Source organism: Eurypyga helias, unplaced genomic scaffold (genome assembly GCF_000690775.1).
Source record: "Eurypyga helias isolate BGI_N326 unplaced genomic scaffold, ASM69077v1 scaffold944, whole genome shotgun sequence".
Lineage (NCBI taxonomy): Eukaryota > Metazoa > Chordata > Aves > Eurypygiformes > Eurypygidae > Eurypyga > Eurypyga helias.
The window spans coordinates 12,427-30,540 of NW_010244094.1; the positions used below are offsets into that span (position 1 = coordinate 12,427).

Here is an 18,114-nt window from a genome sequence, read left to right on the forward strand (position 1 = left end):
CACATTTCTGTAAAATTGCTAGCATGAGCTATTACAGGATGAAAGGAGCTTCATGCCAATATGAATGCATCTCTGGTGCAGAGCTCTGTCACTTCTGCAGTGATGGTTTCTAAACTGATACAGTATTAGGGCGTGAGCTGGCCTTTGGAAAAACTGGTGGCTTAAGTTCACCCGTGGTAGTTTCAGCCTGCGTCCTCCAGCAGAGGACACGAGTCCCGGCAGGAGATCCAGGGCCCGTAAACCCTACGTAATGCCCACAGGGAAAACTAACCCAAACTACCACACGAATGGATGGGCTCTGGGCTGACATTACCTCTAAGAAATGAGACTTGGTACTATGTTAAATAGCACCATAAAATCTCAGTTCCCGACTGTTTGACAGCCAAGAAAAAAACAGATCTGTGGATTATTTAAGAACAACACAGAGAAGACAACAGCAAACGTTATTGGGCCTCTGTGCCGTATGTGCTTCTGCTGCAGTTACTGGCAAACAAGAGGAGAGGATGAGAAGAGGTGCGAGGTGGTCAGCGGCATGGAGCGGTCCCTGTATGCTGAACAGCCAAGCAGGACGGGGGTCCTGGGTGTGATGCTGAAGGTCTGTAAATCACCGGCAGTGCAGAAGGGGAAGCTGGTGGCTGACGAGCTGAGAGCTCGGGGGCTCAGGTGAAACCTCTGGGCATTCAGTTCGGAATAGAGCAGAGGAGACAGTTCTTCAGATGCGTAATTAAGCTGGGGAGCTCTTTGCCACATGAGGCTGTGAATGCTAAAATTTGCATGAGCTCAGGATGAGGCTGGGCAGGTTTGCAGAGGAGAAATCCACCGAGTGATACGGTTAAAAACCAAACCAACCTGTCTGGCTCAGAAAGTTGCTGAGCTGTGAAACGTTGGAGGAGACCAGGAGAGAAAGTTTTCTCCCTTTTCTTATGCTCTTTCTAAGGCATCTTTTTGGCTCCTCGCCCCAGTGGTTTCTTCAGTTTAAGCAAGACTTTGAAGGTGTTCCAGGGAGGAGAAGGCTAAAGAAAAACAGAAATCAAGAGGTACCATCTGCTTGTGAATGATAACAGATGCAAAAAGGGCAGGGGTGTGCAGGTTGCACATCCCAAAGCTGAAGAGTCCAGGGGCGTAGGGACAGCAAGCAGAGCGTCAGGCAGCACGCACTCCCTCCAAAGCCCCCGGGGGGCAAGGGGTGCTGCCAGGTGGGGACATGGGGGGATGTGCAAATGTAAACTGTCCCCGTGGCATCCTCAGAGGAGAATGGGGCTGGCAGCTGGGGCTGTCCTGGCACACTGAGGAGGTGCAGGTGTGGAGGCGAGTGCAACCCAAGCCTTAGCAGGAGAGTTCTGGGGGGAGGCTGAAGCAGTGTTGGGATGCAAGGACATGGCTGGAGGTCTCTGATGCAGTGAGCCCATGCTGGTGGGCATCTGTTCCCCTGTGCCTCACCTGGTTTACCCTGACCCGTATCTGGAGCCAGACCTGTGCATGCCCCCATGCTGAGGACGCTTCAGAGGCAGGAGGAGGCCAGAGGGGACAGGATGTGCAGCATCGCTCGGCTGCAGTGATGCAGGGAGGTTTTGGTACTGGCTGCGCAGCATCGCACAGCTGCAGTGAAGCAGGGAGGTTTTGGGTCATGCATGCCACTGGGGTTTCCTGGGTGGGAAGCAGGGGTGGAGAAGGCAGACTCCAGAGGGACTGTCTCACTGACAGTGGTGTTGAAACATTTTGAATTGCAGTGTGTGGGCTTTCTGGAAAGGCTGACTGACAGGTTTTTTCTTTCTTTGCAGTTAGAATCATAGAATCATACAATGGTTTGGGTTGGAAGGGACCTTAAAGACCATCTAGTTCCAACCCCCCTGCCATGGGCAGGGACACCTTCCACTAGACCAGGTTGCTCAAAGCCTCATCCAGCCTGGTCTTGAACACTTCCAGGGATGGGGCATCCACAGCTTCTGGGCAACCTGTGCCAGTGCCTCACCACCCTCTCCGTGAAGAAGAGGGTTTTTTCACTTATAAACCAGGCTCCCCGACAAAGGCTCCGTGCCATACCACGTGTGAAGTTAGGGCAAAACCCAAGAAAGAAAAAACGAGGCCAGCGGACTACAATGTCTCTGCCATACAGCAGTGCAGGCTACATATACCTGTTTCCCAAATACTGGCAATGCATTTAAAAATCGATGCCTGTTCAGTCCGGAGCAACCGCTGGTGTGGCCTCCAGGACGTGTGTAAACCACCGAAGTTAGGGGTTCCCCCAAGGGGCGGGTTCTCTGAAAGAGCAATGGGAGCCCTGCCTGGCTCCAGCATTGCCAGCATTGGTGCCACCCAGCAAAAGGCCTGATCCCCTGCACAGCGCTGGGCCAGACACTTCAGGCTGTAAATAAGGTGGAAAGCTGTTTCTTTGAATATCTCATTTTTACCCCAGCAATTTCTCTTGACATTTCCACTGCTTCAAAACGATTTTTCCTCCTCTCCATCTTTTCTGTGCATTGTTTTTCTGCGGCAGTCTTTTCATTGGCTTTGCTTCTGTAAAGGACTTTGCATAATGTTTTCCTTCAAATTGTTACATTTCAAAGATTTTTCCTTTATTTCAAACTTCTTAGTTGCTATGTGACTCTGCTGTGTGGTGTCTAGGTCTTCTTTTGCTTTACGGTGTCCTTTTTCTCAGGCAGTTTCCCTTGAACAGCTCTATGGTGGTGATAGCATGAAAAATCTCTGTATCCCTCTGTACCTCTGTATGGAAGTCTAAAAATGTCAGTGAGAGAGAGACAAAGCAATCATTTTTTAATTTTAAATAAGGGATATTTATTTTCAAAAATTCTCTAATAGCAGGAAGAGAAGCTTAGCCATTTTATAAAAAATACATGCTTATTTTCTTCAGATGTTCTGGTCATACCATGGGCTTTTCACGGAAAGAACAAGCATTTCTTGTCGTGCTGTGTGCTCCTGCATGACCGTTGTCCTGCCAGGGTTTGGTGCTGAGAAGGTGCAGCCTGATGTGTGGGGTCAGAGCGCCCCTGTTTTACTGGGGCTGTTGTGAGTGGCCGGGGCTGCAGGTCTCTGAATCGGGATGAGTTTACGCTTTGACTCACCGTCATTCTGATACAGATATTTGGGAGAGTACATCTCCTGAAGGCCCCTCAAACAGATTCTTTTCCCCACAAGCATTGATTCCTGGAACAGTTTCACACGTGTGGCAGTGCATCTGGTTTGAAGCCCGCTGAGACCCGCAGGTGCCTTTCTACTGGTACTCACCCAGGCGTAACCGGATTTAAAAAGTGACCTACATCTTTCGCTCTGCATCCCGGGCTCCCTGTGCGGAGCCCTCCATAGGTGCTCTGAATTTACCACCACAGCGTGAAAATCTGAATCCACGAGCAGTACTGGGTCTGGCTATTAAACTGCTTTTAGTCCTGATTTCAGAACCGAGAGCAAGACTTGCACTTACTGTTTTTTTCAGCAGAACTAAGCTGACGAATATTGTCTTTGGTGGCCATGTTGGCTTCTGGTTCATGGCTGTACCAGCAGGAGGTACCATGAGGACCAACAAAAGGATGCTTTAGTGGATATTCCTTATGTTGCTTACTGACTCGCGTTCACTAGCCTGTCAGAAGAGGGTTTTGCTTTCCAGTATGGTTGTGTTTAGACTGAGAGGCCTTTTCAGACTTGCCAGTGGATTCCAGCCCTGTGTGGATTTCAGATGCAGGCAGATACAGAGTGGCTTTCTACAATTGTGTCTTGCCCTCCTGCTGTTTCTTTGCAGAGGCAAGACAGTGCCAGTCAGCCAACACCACCAAACGTTCACTAGGAAAAGCTATAGGACTGCAAGTGAGTCCTCAGATCTTGGTTCCGTCACCCAAAGCAAGCTGGCACGTGTATAAGTATCAGGTTGATAGCTCAGGAAATACCATAGAATCACAGAATGGTTTGGGTTGGAAGGTTCCTTAAAGACCATCTAGTTCCAACCCCCCTGCCATGGGCAGGGACACCTTCCACTAGACCAGGTTGCTCAAAGCCTCATCCAGCCTGGCCTTGAACACTTCCAGGGATGGGGCATCCACAGCTTCTCTGGGCAACTTGTTCCAGTGCCTCACCACCCTCTCTGGGAAGAACTTCTTCCTGATATCTAATCTAAATCTTTTGTAAAAAGTCCCCTCCAGCTTTCTTCTAAGCCCCTTCAGGTACTGGAAGGTGCTATAAGGTCTCCCCGGAGCCTTCTCTTCTCCAGGCTGAACAAGCCCCACTCTCTCCGCCCGTCCCCATAGCAGAGGGGCTCCAGCTCTTGGAGCATCTTCGTGGGCTGGAGCATGTTCCACAGGTTACCCTGTGGAAGATGGAAACTCCTTCTGAAGATGGCAACAGACCTTTTGCCATCCTTTTTCCTTTCCTTATGAATACTTTTACTTCTTATGTAAAGTATCACAGAATGGGCGTTTATATTAGTGGAGCGATATTGCTTTGGAGCAGTGGCTGGTCATGCAAAAGGGGAGACTGGGCTTTGGGGGTGAGGCTGGAGCGTCCGGCAGGCACCGGCATATGAAGAGTGCAGCCCATTGCTCAGGGCAGGTGACTGAATGGCATCTGGCTGACCACCTCTGGAACAAATGGGACACCTTCGCCTTTGGAGGCAGCTGAGACAAGCTATTTAAACTGTGTTTAAAATGTGCTTTATTGATACAGAACTTTGAATTTAGCACTAGGGCGGTAACACGTGCTAAGTTACCCACTATAGTCGGCCTCTAAGATGGCGGCTGGGTTTTCCTTAGGGTGCAGCTGGAGTTCTCTTGGTCACATCTTCCAAGAGCCTCAGACAGTCTTTCTAACCATCTAATGATGCACACTATCGGGGAGGCAGTGGCAGGTGGGGGAGGTAGTGTTTCCAGTTACTTATGGTGCTTAATACCAAAGCACTTGATCACATCAGTGTTTTGAGGTACTGTTTTTACGGCCAGGTGCTTGCTGTCATGAGTTAAGGTTTACTAAATTAAGCCTTTATATATTCTGAAAAATATTAACAGGTTTACTGTCCCTGCACAGTTTTCATTCATTGCTACATAACAGCAGAGAGCAGTTAGGCTCCCTAGCAGTGTATTTCAGAAAGACAGCAAATTGTCTGTGTTTACTTCTGCTATATAATTCAGTGATTGTATTGCAAATCTTGGCCAAGTTCTTTAATAGTTGGAGCCTAAAAACAAGCTCTTAAATTAATATTTAGGTTCCCAAATGGAAGGTCTGATTTTTCAAGTACTGAGTCCATCCTGACTCTTGGTGACTTTCTGGAAGCCAGTGGGCTATCAGCAGTTTGAAAGTCGGGCCTGCTATTTGTTCCAACACTTGTGTAAGAAAGCCCAACTATGGTTTAGACTCCTTTAAATATTTGTCTTTGTAGTATTGCAGTGCCTGTTTTATTCCGTGCATTGCAATAATTCCTAGTGGAGCTTCTTCATGTTGACAAACTATCAGTTTGGATTGATTAGAATGTTCAGTAAAAAAGTTGCCAGCAAGGTTGCTATGTGAAATCTTTGCTGGAAGATGAAAAGATGCAACGGTGTAAGAGTAGTTCTGGCAAATCACTGTTGGGTTTTTTTCATAATAGGGCAGGCTATAAATACTGTCTTTCCTATAACATACGCTTCACTGCCTGTGCCTGACAGCAAACCTGAGTGGTCTGGGGTTCATCTGAAAGGCTGATTTTGCCCTCTGTATTACTGGGAGCTCTTCAGTACCTACTGGTGAGGTTTTTCTCCTGTGTGTCAGTGCAATAAGGCTTCCTTTCCTTTCTCTATATAATTTCAAGGAAAGTCTGATTCATTACTTCAGGGGCTGAGCTAAATTCTTTCCTCTGGACTGTTTTGAAAGAAATCGTTTAAGCCTCAAATACTTATGCTGGCTGGAGTAGCAGATGTGTGAAAGAGTGGGCATTTGCTTTGCTTCTTGCTGCTCATCCTCAAGAAGAGAAGGCTCCTCTTAATCTGTGGGCTCACAAGCACAGCAGTAGGACTTTTTGACCTAAGATAAAACAATGACAAAACCATTCCTGTGGAGGCACAGCATGCAGGCGCTTCGGGATGCTTCTGGAATATATTACTGGGGATAACTTACTCTTTCTTTTCAAAAGAAAATTATACTGGTGCCTTTAGGGGAAAAGAAAGAGAGTCCTGTGTGATGAGGGGAGAGGGAAGAAATTATTCTTGGTGATGTTTAAAAGTTGTTAAATTCAGAAGGCCCTGGAATGGGAAGATTCAATATACAGTAAATCAGCAGTGATCTGGCACATTTGCAAAGGCGACTTTGAAAGAGTCTCTCATTCTGATTGTGGAGATCTTTCATTTCTTCTGTGCAGATGCCCTGATGGATCAAAATTTGCAGCATTTTCAGTAATCAATATACACTTTTTTCCTCAAATGGGGGCTGCTCCTGAGAAAAGCCTTTTGCTTTGTAAACAGTATTTGGCTGAGACTGACCGCATGTTTCCGTTCCCCTTGCAGAGGCACAGCCATCGCTGGAATTGTTTTCGGTATAGTATTTATAATGGGAGTGATTGCTGGGATCGCCATCTGCATCTGCATGTGCATGAAGAACAACCGTGGGACGCGAGTAGGGGTCATCCGAACTACGCACATCAACACTATCAGCACGTACCCAGGTAAGGCAGCGAAACGACACCCCTGCAAGAGCGCCTGCCTTCATGGTAGAAGTGCATCTTTGGATAGTCCTGGCTCCGCAGTAAATGGGGGTTGTGAACACAGCGGGAGGCTCTTCTCAGTCCGGAGGGGAACAGGGAACAGCACGACTCCCTGCTGAGAAACGCGAGAGAGCTCAGCAATAGCGGAGTTCGTCAGTGCAGCCCTCTGCCTGGGCTCATTTATTCAGCCAGGCCGTGGGCTAATGAGATCTGGCCGGGCGCCATGCTCACACAGCTGTATGGCTTGCGGTGCTCGCGGCACTGCATTGAGACCTCGCTCGAGGCGGTGCTGCGCTGTGCCCCATAGACCTTCTCCCTGTGCCCGAGGCTCTTGGGCGCTGGATCGGTTGTTCTTTTGTGGTCTGGTATTTGCTCTTGTTCATGTACAGTCAGCTCCCTTTCATTGTCCAATATAACAGGGGCCCAGCACACCAAAGAGAGGAGAAAACCTGGACAATATGCTCTGTGGATCATAGCGCAAAAGCTTCGAGTGGTGCCGCGTGGCTCTAGTGCAGCCTGAGCCAGCTGGTACTCGGCCAGAGCTCACAAGTCCTGCTGGGTGCTGCGGGATCCCAGATGACTTCTGCAAAGGCACATGGGTGCCCTTGTCATGTGTTCTTTGCTGTGTGTCCCAGGAGGGATTGCTGGCTGGCCTGCAGTGCTGGATCCACACTAGCCCTCTGCATCCACCTGGTACCATGCCTGAACCGATGGGAACTTGGAGCATGGAGCAGAGATGCCCGTTGTGCCTTGGTCAAAGTTAGCTGAGACCTGGCAGTGCTTGTTATCTCCAGGCTGGTGTTGGTTGTGTTTGATGCCGACCTGTCTGCGGGTTCACATAGTTTTGGTGTAACGGTGTTTCAGGTGCCGGGCAGCAGCAGGGGAGGCAGAGAGCCTAAGTCAGATGTGGCACTGAGCTAATAAGCTGTCACAGGCACCCCAGGGGACAGCAGGGACCCCTCATGGGTCTGCTCTAGTGCAGTTGTGCCCATAGTGAGTGGGAAGGGGTACGTCAGGCTGTACCCACGCTAGCCCTGTGCAGAGCCTCTCTGCACCACACTTGTCAACTCGTGACAGCCTAGGGTTGGAGTACAGGGGCACCACGTGGATCTGCACCAAGCCAGCTGGGGTCTGCAAGTCTCATTTGCCTGGGTTCCCCACCACGTTGTTGAAGATCAAAGCTGACCCTGGAAGGAGCATAACAGTATTTATGCAATGCAGCTATGTCTCTGCTTCAGTGACATTGTTAATTACAAATCCAGGAGCAATTGCCTTGGGATAACTGGAGAATTCACTGCAATAAAAGGCAGTGAGGTTTCATGGATAAAGTCCCCTCATCCTACTCTTAGAGATCCCCTGCCTTTATATTCCCTCCTGTTCCAAAGGTTGCAGCAAACCCCAGGTGCATTATGTATACTTATAGGCAAGCTATGGAATATTTATTACGTGTTCCTTTATCACATTCACTGCTGTGAGTGTGTTTTCTCCCTCATGCTCTTACTTTCCAGTTAAACCATCTATAATCATCCGTATCATTGTAACATTGTTTTGCATAGAGAGATGAGTAATGAAAGAAAACTGCAATATTCTCAACCACAAATTGCTGAAAAGCTGCTTCAGAATCTAATAGTCACTGCAAGCTGTAAAAACAAGGGCAAAATGAAGACTCTGAGGCTGTAGCCTTTTTCTCCCCACATGTGCTCCTGCAGTGACTCGCCACTGTCTCTCCACCTTCAGGCAGTTTGATTCTGCAGGCTCCCCATTCCTGGTGCAAACATTAGTTCGAGCAGTTTTTCCTCTCAGCAGCAGCAGGCTTTTGGAGGATGAGTAAGCTCTGAAATTATTTCTGTGTTCCCCGCTGTCATGAACACCGCTGGAGTAATGACTGACGTGGCTTCGGCTACAGGGTTTGTGACCAACCCTCCCCCTGGCCATTACCTGTTTTGGGCAGGAATGGAAAGCCCTTCCTTTGGCCTCAGCGATGGTGGCAGCCGGGTGTTCAGAGAGCAGGGAGTGCTTTTCATGGCACACTGGGATTTGAGTCTCGTCCCCCCATCACAAACACCCTAGGTTTCTGTTTCCTCTCTGTTTAAGTGCTGTTTCACTGCCAGTCTGCCTGAGACATATAGGGAGGGGATAGGAAAGCATCCATGGTGGCATGAACAGAGAAGCACCAGACTCTGGGCCTTAAAATTTGTGGAGAGTGCTCTAATGGGGTCTTGAAGACTTCGGTTTCTACCGTGCTATTGCTCTGCAGCATTTACTGTCTTTATGATCACTGAATTAATCCTTACTCTGTAAGGTTATTAGAAGTACTTGACAAAATGTTTTCAGATGTTTGTGAATATTTTTTGTGGGGCCTACAGGAAAGCGGAGGGGTCTTTTTACAGGGGTCTGTAGTGACAGGACAAGGGTAACGGGTTTAAATTGAAAGTGGGGAGGTTTAGATCAGATAGAAGGAATCAAATTCTTCCCAGAGAGGGTGGTGAGGCACTGGAACAGGTTGCCCAGAGAAGCTGTGGATGCCCCATCCCTGGAAGTGTTCAAGGCCAGGCTGGATGAGGCTTTGAGCAACCTGGTCTAGTGGAAGGTGTCCCTGCCCATGGCAGGGGGGTTGGAACTGGATGGTGTTTAAGGTCCCTTCTAACCCAAACCATTCTGTGAGTCTGTGATTTTTGTTGCTACCTAAATGCCTGGCACAGTTCATAAATGACACTCTCCTCAGGTGTCTCCATTGTGGTGAACAAGGCAAACCTTTGTTCTTCCTCAGCCAAGCACTTGGAACGTCCTGTGAAGATGTCAATCATCTGCCCTGGAAGGTGTGGCACTGCTGTGCAGTGAGGAGCTTTCAGCTGTGTTTGGCATGCCATGGCACGGCATGGATCACATCTCCTGGGGATCCAGAGGGTGGTTGAAAGGTCTGTGGGGATCAGCGAAAGCCCTGGCTGCACCGATAGTTCGAGATGACATGTCCATGTCGCTGCTGAAGGGGGTGAAAGGGAATGAATCTGATAAACCCCCAACCTTCCTCCCCTTAAGGCGTTTAGCTCTGCCACCTCACCCTGGTACCATCTGCCAAATGGCCACTCAAACACTGTTGGCACGTCAGTGGGCGCAGGGCTGAGCAGTGAAGGGCGGTGAGCAAGGGCTTGCATTGAGATAGAGTGACTGCATAATGACAGTCTGCAAAACAAGTGAGCGCATGGCCAGGAGACTTTACATCTGCTGTGTGGAAGTCAGAGCGTCAGCGAGAAGATACTTGGGGGCCTACGTCTGATGAACAGATTTTTCACTATGTCTTCTTTTCTTTCCTGTTTCAGTGGCTCCACCACCATACAGTTACGAATACGAAATGGACTACCCAGCTGACCTACCTCCACCTTACACTCCAACTCCACAGACTTCAATACAGTATCCCCCACCCCCTCCTTACCCTGGGTATTCAGGGAAATAATTACACAGATACCAACTGCCTGTTGAAACAGCCAGCACCATTGGAACAAATACTGTCAGCTCAGGGACAATAGGATGGTGTCTGCATCAACACGTGGGGCCAGGTGTTGAAGTAACCTGGGAGGGCTGCCATGGCTCAAGGAAGAACAAGAAAACTGCCCCCTCCGGACCATGACCTTTCATGATTAAAGAGCACGCGACCAAAGAAACCATTCTTGTAAGTTAGTGCCTGATGAGTAGCGCTTAGCAGCCGTGCGTAGCTTCAGCTGCGGCCCGTTGCTGTGCGTGGGAGCGGGGGTCTTCCCATGTGACAACGTGCAAGCAGCGCAAATGGTTCAACAAGCTGTTTCGAAAGCACAAGAGGCAGCTGCTGGGGCGTACTCCAGGGGAAAACTCCAACTGTTGTCTTCAAGTATGTGTCACGCCTTTCCTTGAAACGAGGGTAATAAGGAAGAACGAAGAAGCCTAAAGCTATTTTCAGTGTCTGTGTCAGGCTGATAATAGCCAGTGGTCAGCTGTGCATGTTGGTCTGCCAGGCACATTACAAAGAGAAGTGCTGTCGGAGTTACTCAGTAACCAAAAACTGATGGATATTATTTTTGGCCAAATGCAGGTTGTTTTAAGTGCCTACTTTTAAACAGTTTGGGACTAGTTTGTGTCCTAAAATGTAAACATAAAGAGCGTTTTCGTATGTGAATTATACTAATTTATAGCTGATTTACTTTTACCTGGACTTAAGTTCTGTATACATTGAACATACGCTATAGCGCCTTTTTTATCAGCAAATGATACTTTGATTTTTTTAAAAATACTGAATTGGGAAAACTCACAAATGGGAGAAGAGATAGAAGCCAAGTATTAAAATATTATAGATTTGTCTTTCAACTGGATTGTGCAAAGATCTTTTCCTTAAAAAAAAACCCCATCTTTTTTTTACCACTAATAATGATATTCAGCCTAACCAAAGAGGTGAACAGAGAGACTGTGAGCATCAGATCATTTTTGAATGTTATGTTGGGCGTTTTAAAACTGCCACCAAATAATGCTTTTTGCATTTGTCACTCATGTTCAAAATTACTTAATCTCTACCGTGTAAAGTACGGACCTTTATGTTTTAAGATGTTCCATATGCTTATGGGGCTAACTGTAATTCACTGGCAGCTATTCCACTACCGAACAGAGCATCCGGTTGCCTAAAGCATCATCCTTCACGGGGAAGGCAAGTATTTTTCTCAGTTTTAAATGCAATCCACAAAGACAGTGGTTCTCTTTGAGGATTTAAAAGTGCTGAACGCCCTTAGTTTGAGTTGGGTGGCTGAGCAGCTTGACGATGCTACAGCCAGAGTAGCAGATGACAAAATTACGGCACCTAGAGTTCAGGACGGCTGTGGCATCAGGCCCAGTTCAGAGGGAGAGACTGCAGATTACCGCTGATTCCTGGAGATCAGAATGCATTTAAATGTTTTGCAGTGTAGCCCTCCACGTCTTTTCAGGAGTATCAGTGTTTTAGTGAATAAAAGAACAGCTTGCAAAAGGCGGTATCATATCCCAGCGAAGTCACCTGGCAACCTCTCATCACCCCTTAAGCCTGATCTTTTTGTCACTCAGTCCTGTTGCAGGGAAGAACTCAAGTAACCTTTTAACGCCAAGTACAAAAGTTACTCAGAGGCTTCCTTGTAAACAAGACCTTACTGACTGTTCTTGCTCAGATTTTGTAAATGTATTTGTCCTTTCCAGGCTGACTAAGTTTATCCTCTTGAAATGCCACTCGAAAGCACACAGGGCCTCAGTCCTCACCACTGCAAGTTCAGAAGGTCTGTGCTGGGGCCCTTGACCAAACTAGCCTTGAGTCACAGCCCCATTAGCTACCTAAGTGTTTGCAACCCTGTCAGAGGAAAACGGAGCTGTGCCACAGGCTTTGGTTGCTGCTGGCTCCTTGGAGCCTCCTCTAAGGAAGGAAAGTTTTATTTCTTATTTCTGTCCTGACCGTGTTACCTTTACAGTCACCTCTGCTCTGGGCCATGCCCTGCGACAGTTCGGCTGGTACCATGACCCCTCAAGAGACGGATGTTCCTCAGTTGAAATCCTTCCACAAAGGGCAACCTTGCGCGTGCGGTGTTCTGGCAGTCCCTACTCAAACCCATCTGCTGGGGTATCGATGCACCTGCCAACGTGGTGGCCAGCATGAAGAACGGAATAAAAATAGTTTTCTCTGCGGGAAATCCTGTTCCTGCCACATCGTTCTGCACTAGTACCTCAGCGCTGCCCAGCTGATCGCACCGGATGATATTTCTGTGCCAAAAAGTTACCTATAGATAAAGAGGATTGTCATTTTTCCCATTCTTCTATTTCATTTCTTTGTGCTGAACATGCAGACACACAAATCAAAGAGCAGTTTGTATTTGATGAATCCAGTCTCCTGAAAAATACAGAGAAAGAAAACTATCCTATAGATCATAAATCTTCCCTTAGAGGAAGAATTTCTCCAGCCGTGACATTTGTCAGAACAAGTTATAAAGCAGGTTTCTTAAATAAAAAGGCATTTCTGGGAAATAACTAAAAGTCTTTGATCACAGTCCTGTTTTTCAGCTTTGTGGTTGCGTGTTGCCTCTGGTGTTGCACAGAAGTCATGGTGACCGAAGTGCCTGCAACATATACGTGGCTTAATCCGCAGGAAAATGGTGGAAATAGCAATTTGAGAATCTCATAACGACAGTCAGCTATTTGTTTGATATGGAAACACTAATGAGGAGGTTGATTTTAGCATGTTAATTAACGTTCTGCAGATCCAAGTATATCGGGCCATACCGGGCAATGATTTTAATCTCAAAGGATGTCACATCTCTTGTCCTTGCTTAAGGGTATAAAACGTAAAGGTGTTGCCCTTCCAGCAAACCAGGTAAAACTAGTAGAGAGTAGCGTGTTTTCGGAAAGAGGTGATGATTGCATTGAAAATAAGCAGGCAAACAAGGGCAGCCAAAGAGGGGGAGGGAGTCAGATTTATAAAAATAAAGGAATAGAACAAAGAAGTTGCTGCATGAACAAGTGGGAGCATTTGCTAGTACTACAGTTTCATTGGCTGAGTTTAGTTGAAAAAGTTGAAGTGTTGTTATACCTTAAGTGTTATTTTGTTTGTATGGAAACATGTAATTTGTTCAACACCTCCACATTCAAAGTCCCTGCGGTGCAGGTATTGCTGGCCAGTAGTCATTTATTCGGTTCCACATGAATAGCTTGCAGATGAGTGGGTTAGTACAAAGAGTTTTCACTTAGTCACACCGACTTACTGCAGCCTCATGCCCTACATCATACTGTAAACTAAGGGAAAAAAAAACCCACGAAAAGGTAATCTATGGCTGGGAAAGGCCCAACTATCGTTTGCTTTTCTCGCTTGGCAGCAGACACTGTTACTAATTGGGTCAGTGAATGGAGTGTTGCCCTGGGCGGTTCAGATACTTGGCCCAGACGCTACTGGTTTTCTTGTGGTCGCGGGTTGCTGTGCCTTTGGCTCACCATTTCTAGGCTGAGTGGGGAGGCAGGGAGGGAAGGTCACCGTGTCAGGACTACAGGACCCGATCCCACAAGCTTGCTCCTTGGTTTCCTAGTTCAGCACATGCGATGACGGCCTGGTTGGACGAGTGCTGTGAGGGGTTGGAAGCAGCAGGAGTCGCAGGTGCTTACAGAGGCACATACGCTTGTGTACGCTCTGATGCCAGTCCTCTTTTGTGGAAAAAAATGAATTCTGTGTGATGTCTTGGTTAATCATGTACTGGGGATATTTCAAGCCATGATTCATTTTGCAAACTTAATTTAATCTGGCATTTCTTTAACTTTTTCTTTTTTTTTTCCCCCAGAAAGATTTACTTCCAAACCAGTTATCTCTCCAACAGCCTACTGTTCCTAGGGTATATACCAAACAGCAGGAGAAATGCATTTAAGAGCTAATGACCCATTTGGGAGACTTCACAAATTAGGTAATAATCAGTTGGAGGAGTTAAAAGGCCAAAGCAAAGCCAAGGGAAGTTAATGTGCTAGGCTGCCATTACCTAAATGATACACTCCCCTGAAAGGATCGTTAGTGCGATTATAAGCCTTTTTTAATTAATGAAAAATGTAACAGTTTGCTTTTTTTAATGTTGGTAACTTTGAAAGATGCAGTTTTACCAGTGTGCTAGACCACATTTTCAATAGTGCCACAATGAAAAGATTAGATTGCTGCATAGAGCACCTGGATCAATCTTAACACTGTTTTTGATATAGCTGAGTCTTTCAATTTAAAGCAAATGTTCTCAAGACCCTTTGTGAAACCACAATGACGTTTGTTGGATGTAATGGGATAGTTCATAAAACACTGCTGGCTATCTATTAGAATAGTAAATGTTTGGCATTTCTGTATTCAATTCCATCCTGGAAGCTCTCCAGTGCTTGAGTAACTAGAAAAATAATTATTTTAGTCACCTTGGAATAAAACACAACAGGTATTTAACAGCGCACAGTAATAGTATGTAACACCCCGAGGCTGGAATTGCACAAAAGAATTAAGGGAAATTGAGTATATTTCTTCAGTTTCACTAAAACGTCAGTGCTTGGACAAAACGCCTGGAGAAAACAACGTCCAAAACTTTTTATCAAGTGATCCCTATGACTGCTTTCCAATGGGCACACCCAGTCTAGGGGTGGATTTTATATTGCAGCAATGTCTGAGGTCTGAAAAGCAGAGCCCCGGTCCGAGGCTGAACTGTAAAAACTCCCCTCCCGCTCTGTCACGATTTTAGTGTGCAGCCGGAAGAGGTGAACGGAGACTAAAGAAAGGAGAGGCGGTGGTCCCTCACTTCACAAAAGGGAAAGGGAGACAGGGAAAACCAAAATGGTCCAGACTTTCTGATTTTATATGACCTAGAGGGCAGCTGGCAAGTGCTATGGCCAGTGACTGTCACTGTGGGAAGAGCGAAAGCAAGGAGCACTGAGCGTGCCGAAGAGATGCTGAGGAGCTGCCACGCAATCAAAACAGCCCAGAGAAGGATCCAGGGAGGTCCAGTTCCGGAATCATATAGCTTAAGGTGCTAGAGACAATAACTAGAGCAGTAATGTCTGTCTGTCCTGTTTGCTGTGAAGATTAGCTGGTCAATATTTACACAGCATGGGAAATGGAGAATGTTAGTTATTTTGGTTCCGCTGTGTACCATTAGTATTTTGCACCTGTGATGGAGACTAGGAAAGGGCAGCCTTTGGATGCCATTGCTACCACAGCAATGACTAAGGCTGATGGACTAAAGCCAGCAGAAAGAGAAGGAAAGCCGAGGACTTAGGTGTTTCTGAAGAAAGTGGGGATTTTTTTGTCAGCATAGCATATGGAGCCGGTTCCTTCACGGAGGCGAGCTGGCCTGCTGCCAGGGAAGGCAGCTGATTTTAAAGAGCTGAAGCCTGCAGGAGGGAGACTGAAGTGGGAACTGTGTAATGTGGATTTTTCCCAGGCCTGGGTCTTCACTGGAGTCCTCTGCTTGCTCGCAGGGAACCTGCTGGGGGGAAACTTCCAGGGGGTTCCGTCTGGCATGAGTGCCAAGCTGGCCATCTCAGCCCATAACCTTCACAACACATCTATGATACCTTCATTTTTCAGGAATGTGGGCAAAACTATTTTTTCATGGCCAGTAACCAATCCCCAGCTTTCTCTCCATAGGTCGGCGGGATGTTCTCCATTATAGGAACTCATCTGGAGACTGGCACGGCCTTTTGCCAGTTTGTCAAAATTGCCTGGTCTTTTTTCTATTACAGCACATTTGCCAGTGACTCATCCTGTCGTCCTTATTTTACGTGCTCCCTCAAGATCCCCCAGGGCTGTGTCCTTATTTTACTGCTGCTTGCCGAAGAGCTTTTCTGAAGAGCGCTGATCACAGGAAAACATTTTCCAAGCAGCCCCTGCCCCTCTGCACCACCACCACTGGGAGCTGCCTGGGGAGACTGGGCTCTGCAAGTGTCATCGGTACCTGACATCACCCTCCCGTCCAAGCCTTGCTTGTGGTCAAACTCCACTCTCTCTCTGCTTTCCAAAAAAAATCCCAGTGTGGCCAGTAAGTTTAGAAGCAGGAAAGGGAAATGGAAAAAGAAGTCGTGCCCACATCTGCTTTGCAAAAAAAAAGCGCTGTTTTTTCCCCTGTGTATTGCCAGCTATCTGGTTGATGGCATGTCTCCTCTGCTCAGTGTTTCTGCTTTCCTTCGCCGGAGAGCATCTTTGACAGGCGGGGAGGGTGCTGTGGGCATCTGCAAAGCCCGTACGTTCCCTGGGGCTGCCTTGTGATTTCGGTACCTATAGCCCCCTGCGTTGTGTCTGGATCTTTATGAACAAACAAGTGATCAGCTGGGTAGTTGTTTTTACCTTTTTTTTTCTGTTTTTTTTTTTGTTAAATATAATATACTTCCTGGCTTAATTTTTTGATATCTAATGTCCCTTGGTCTTACACAGGCAGTAACTTGTTAGTGACTAGGCTGCGCTTAATTAAACACGTGTTAATCTATGCCTGGGAAACCTGTGAACCCACCTAGTGGGAGTTGAACTTCAGTGTATATTTAGTTATACCATGAAACTCAGATTACGTGGGTTGTATGGTGGGACATGCAGAGCATGCACGTGGAATCAGTCTGTGTCGGTGGGACTGGCCCTTGTTTGAGGCGAGTACCATAGCAGTGAGCTGCTTCGTTATGGTAATGGGCTTGGGGGTGGTTTACTATTTGCCAAGGCATAAAGGGGTACCCGGGTACCGACCTTTATTGGCAGCTAAGAGACAAGGTTACTTCTGTACCTGCTACCTCACATAACAAGAATTTATGAAATCTGAAGCTGCCCTTGTTGATTACCGTCATCATTATTTCTGTGTTTCAAAAACAAGGCACAGCTCCTGCAGACATCCCTCCAAGTGCTGTGGTAGTGCAGGCTCCACTGCTGTGCCTCAGCTGAGATCTCATCAGGTAAATCCTTGAGAGTTAGGAAGGAAATGAAACACATACGTGCTGCATTACCGTTCCTCATTTGGTGGTGCTCTCCTCTGAGGCGGAGAGTGGGGGATCAGCCGTCTGATTCAGGATTGGGAAATCAGCTGATACGTGTGGGTGCATATAGTGAAGGATGTGGAGACAAGCCATCTGGGTGACAGATTTGGGCTCCTTACTGGTAGGCTGTGAAGCTGTGTTTAAGAGGTTTGTCCCAGCCCCTGCAGTGCTATTGTGGTACATCCATCTTCATCATCTACAAGAGATGTAAGTGTAAGTGGTCCCTGTCACATCCGAGAGACTGGTAGAGCAAAGCAGAGTTTTCACCGGCCCTCGCTATGTGAGTACAATCCAACCAGGGCAGTTTAGTAATCCTTCCTTACAGGGGAGGGCTCGCTCTCCCCAGCCGTGGGTCCTCGTGCCCCACTGTGCCAGTGGTTCTGCAGAGGCTGGGGTGCAGGACCCCTACGGTGGCAGAACGCATGGGGGATGTGGCAGTAAGTCGGCTTGGCAAGAGCCAGTGCTTACTGTCGTTGAAAAATCCATCATTGCAATCCTTCTGGTTGCTGGTGTTCGTTGCTGATCGTGATTTCTGGCCAGCCTCAGTGGGTGACACTGAGGACAAGCTGTGATTAGTGATGTGGTGCAGAGAGGGCATTCTGCATGTCTCAAGGACTGAAGTCCTGCGGAAGGGTAGGATTGATCTGATAATCAAGAAGCCTGGGGAAAGTCACAGCCTCAACATGTAGGCTTATTCATGCTTGTTTTTAGAGCCAGAAGAGTAACACCCTGATGTTCCCATCCCTTCCACATGTCATACTCATTTAAAAAAGATCAGGAGCCCAACAAATACTCTTTCTCTACCTGGTGCAGAGGATTTTCTCTTTAAGCCTGATCCCCTCTCTGGTAAGCTTGGACAGGGATCCTTCTGACACCAGTAAGGAAAATAAGAGGGACTGATTCAGATCTTAGATCTTGGCTTGTGGGAAGTGAGGGAA

General features: G+C 47.3%; 1 protein-coding gene across 1 annotated transcript; it reads left to right on the top strand.

Annotated features, from left to right (window-relative positions):
• Positions 1 to 480: 480 nt before the first annotated feature.
• On the top strand, positions 481 to 10,130 carry CYYR1 (cysteine/tyrosine-rich 1; the record flags this gene model as incomplete). Its single annotated transcript, XM_010149610.1, has 3 exons — positions 481 to 663; positions 6,480 to 6,637; positions 9,997 to 10,130. Coding segments are annotated over 3 exons (475 nt in total), but the record flags the coding sequence as incomplete, so codon positions are not given.
• Between the last annotated feature and the right edge of the window lie 7,984 nt (positions 10,131 to 18,114).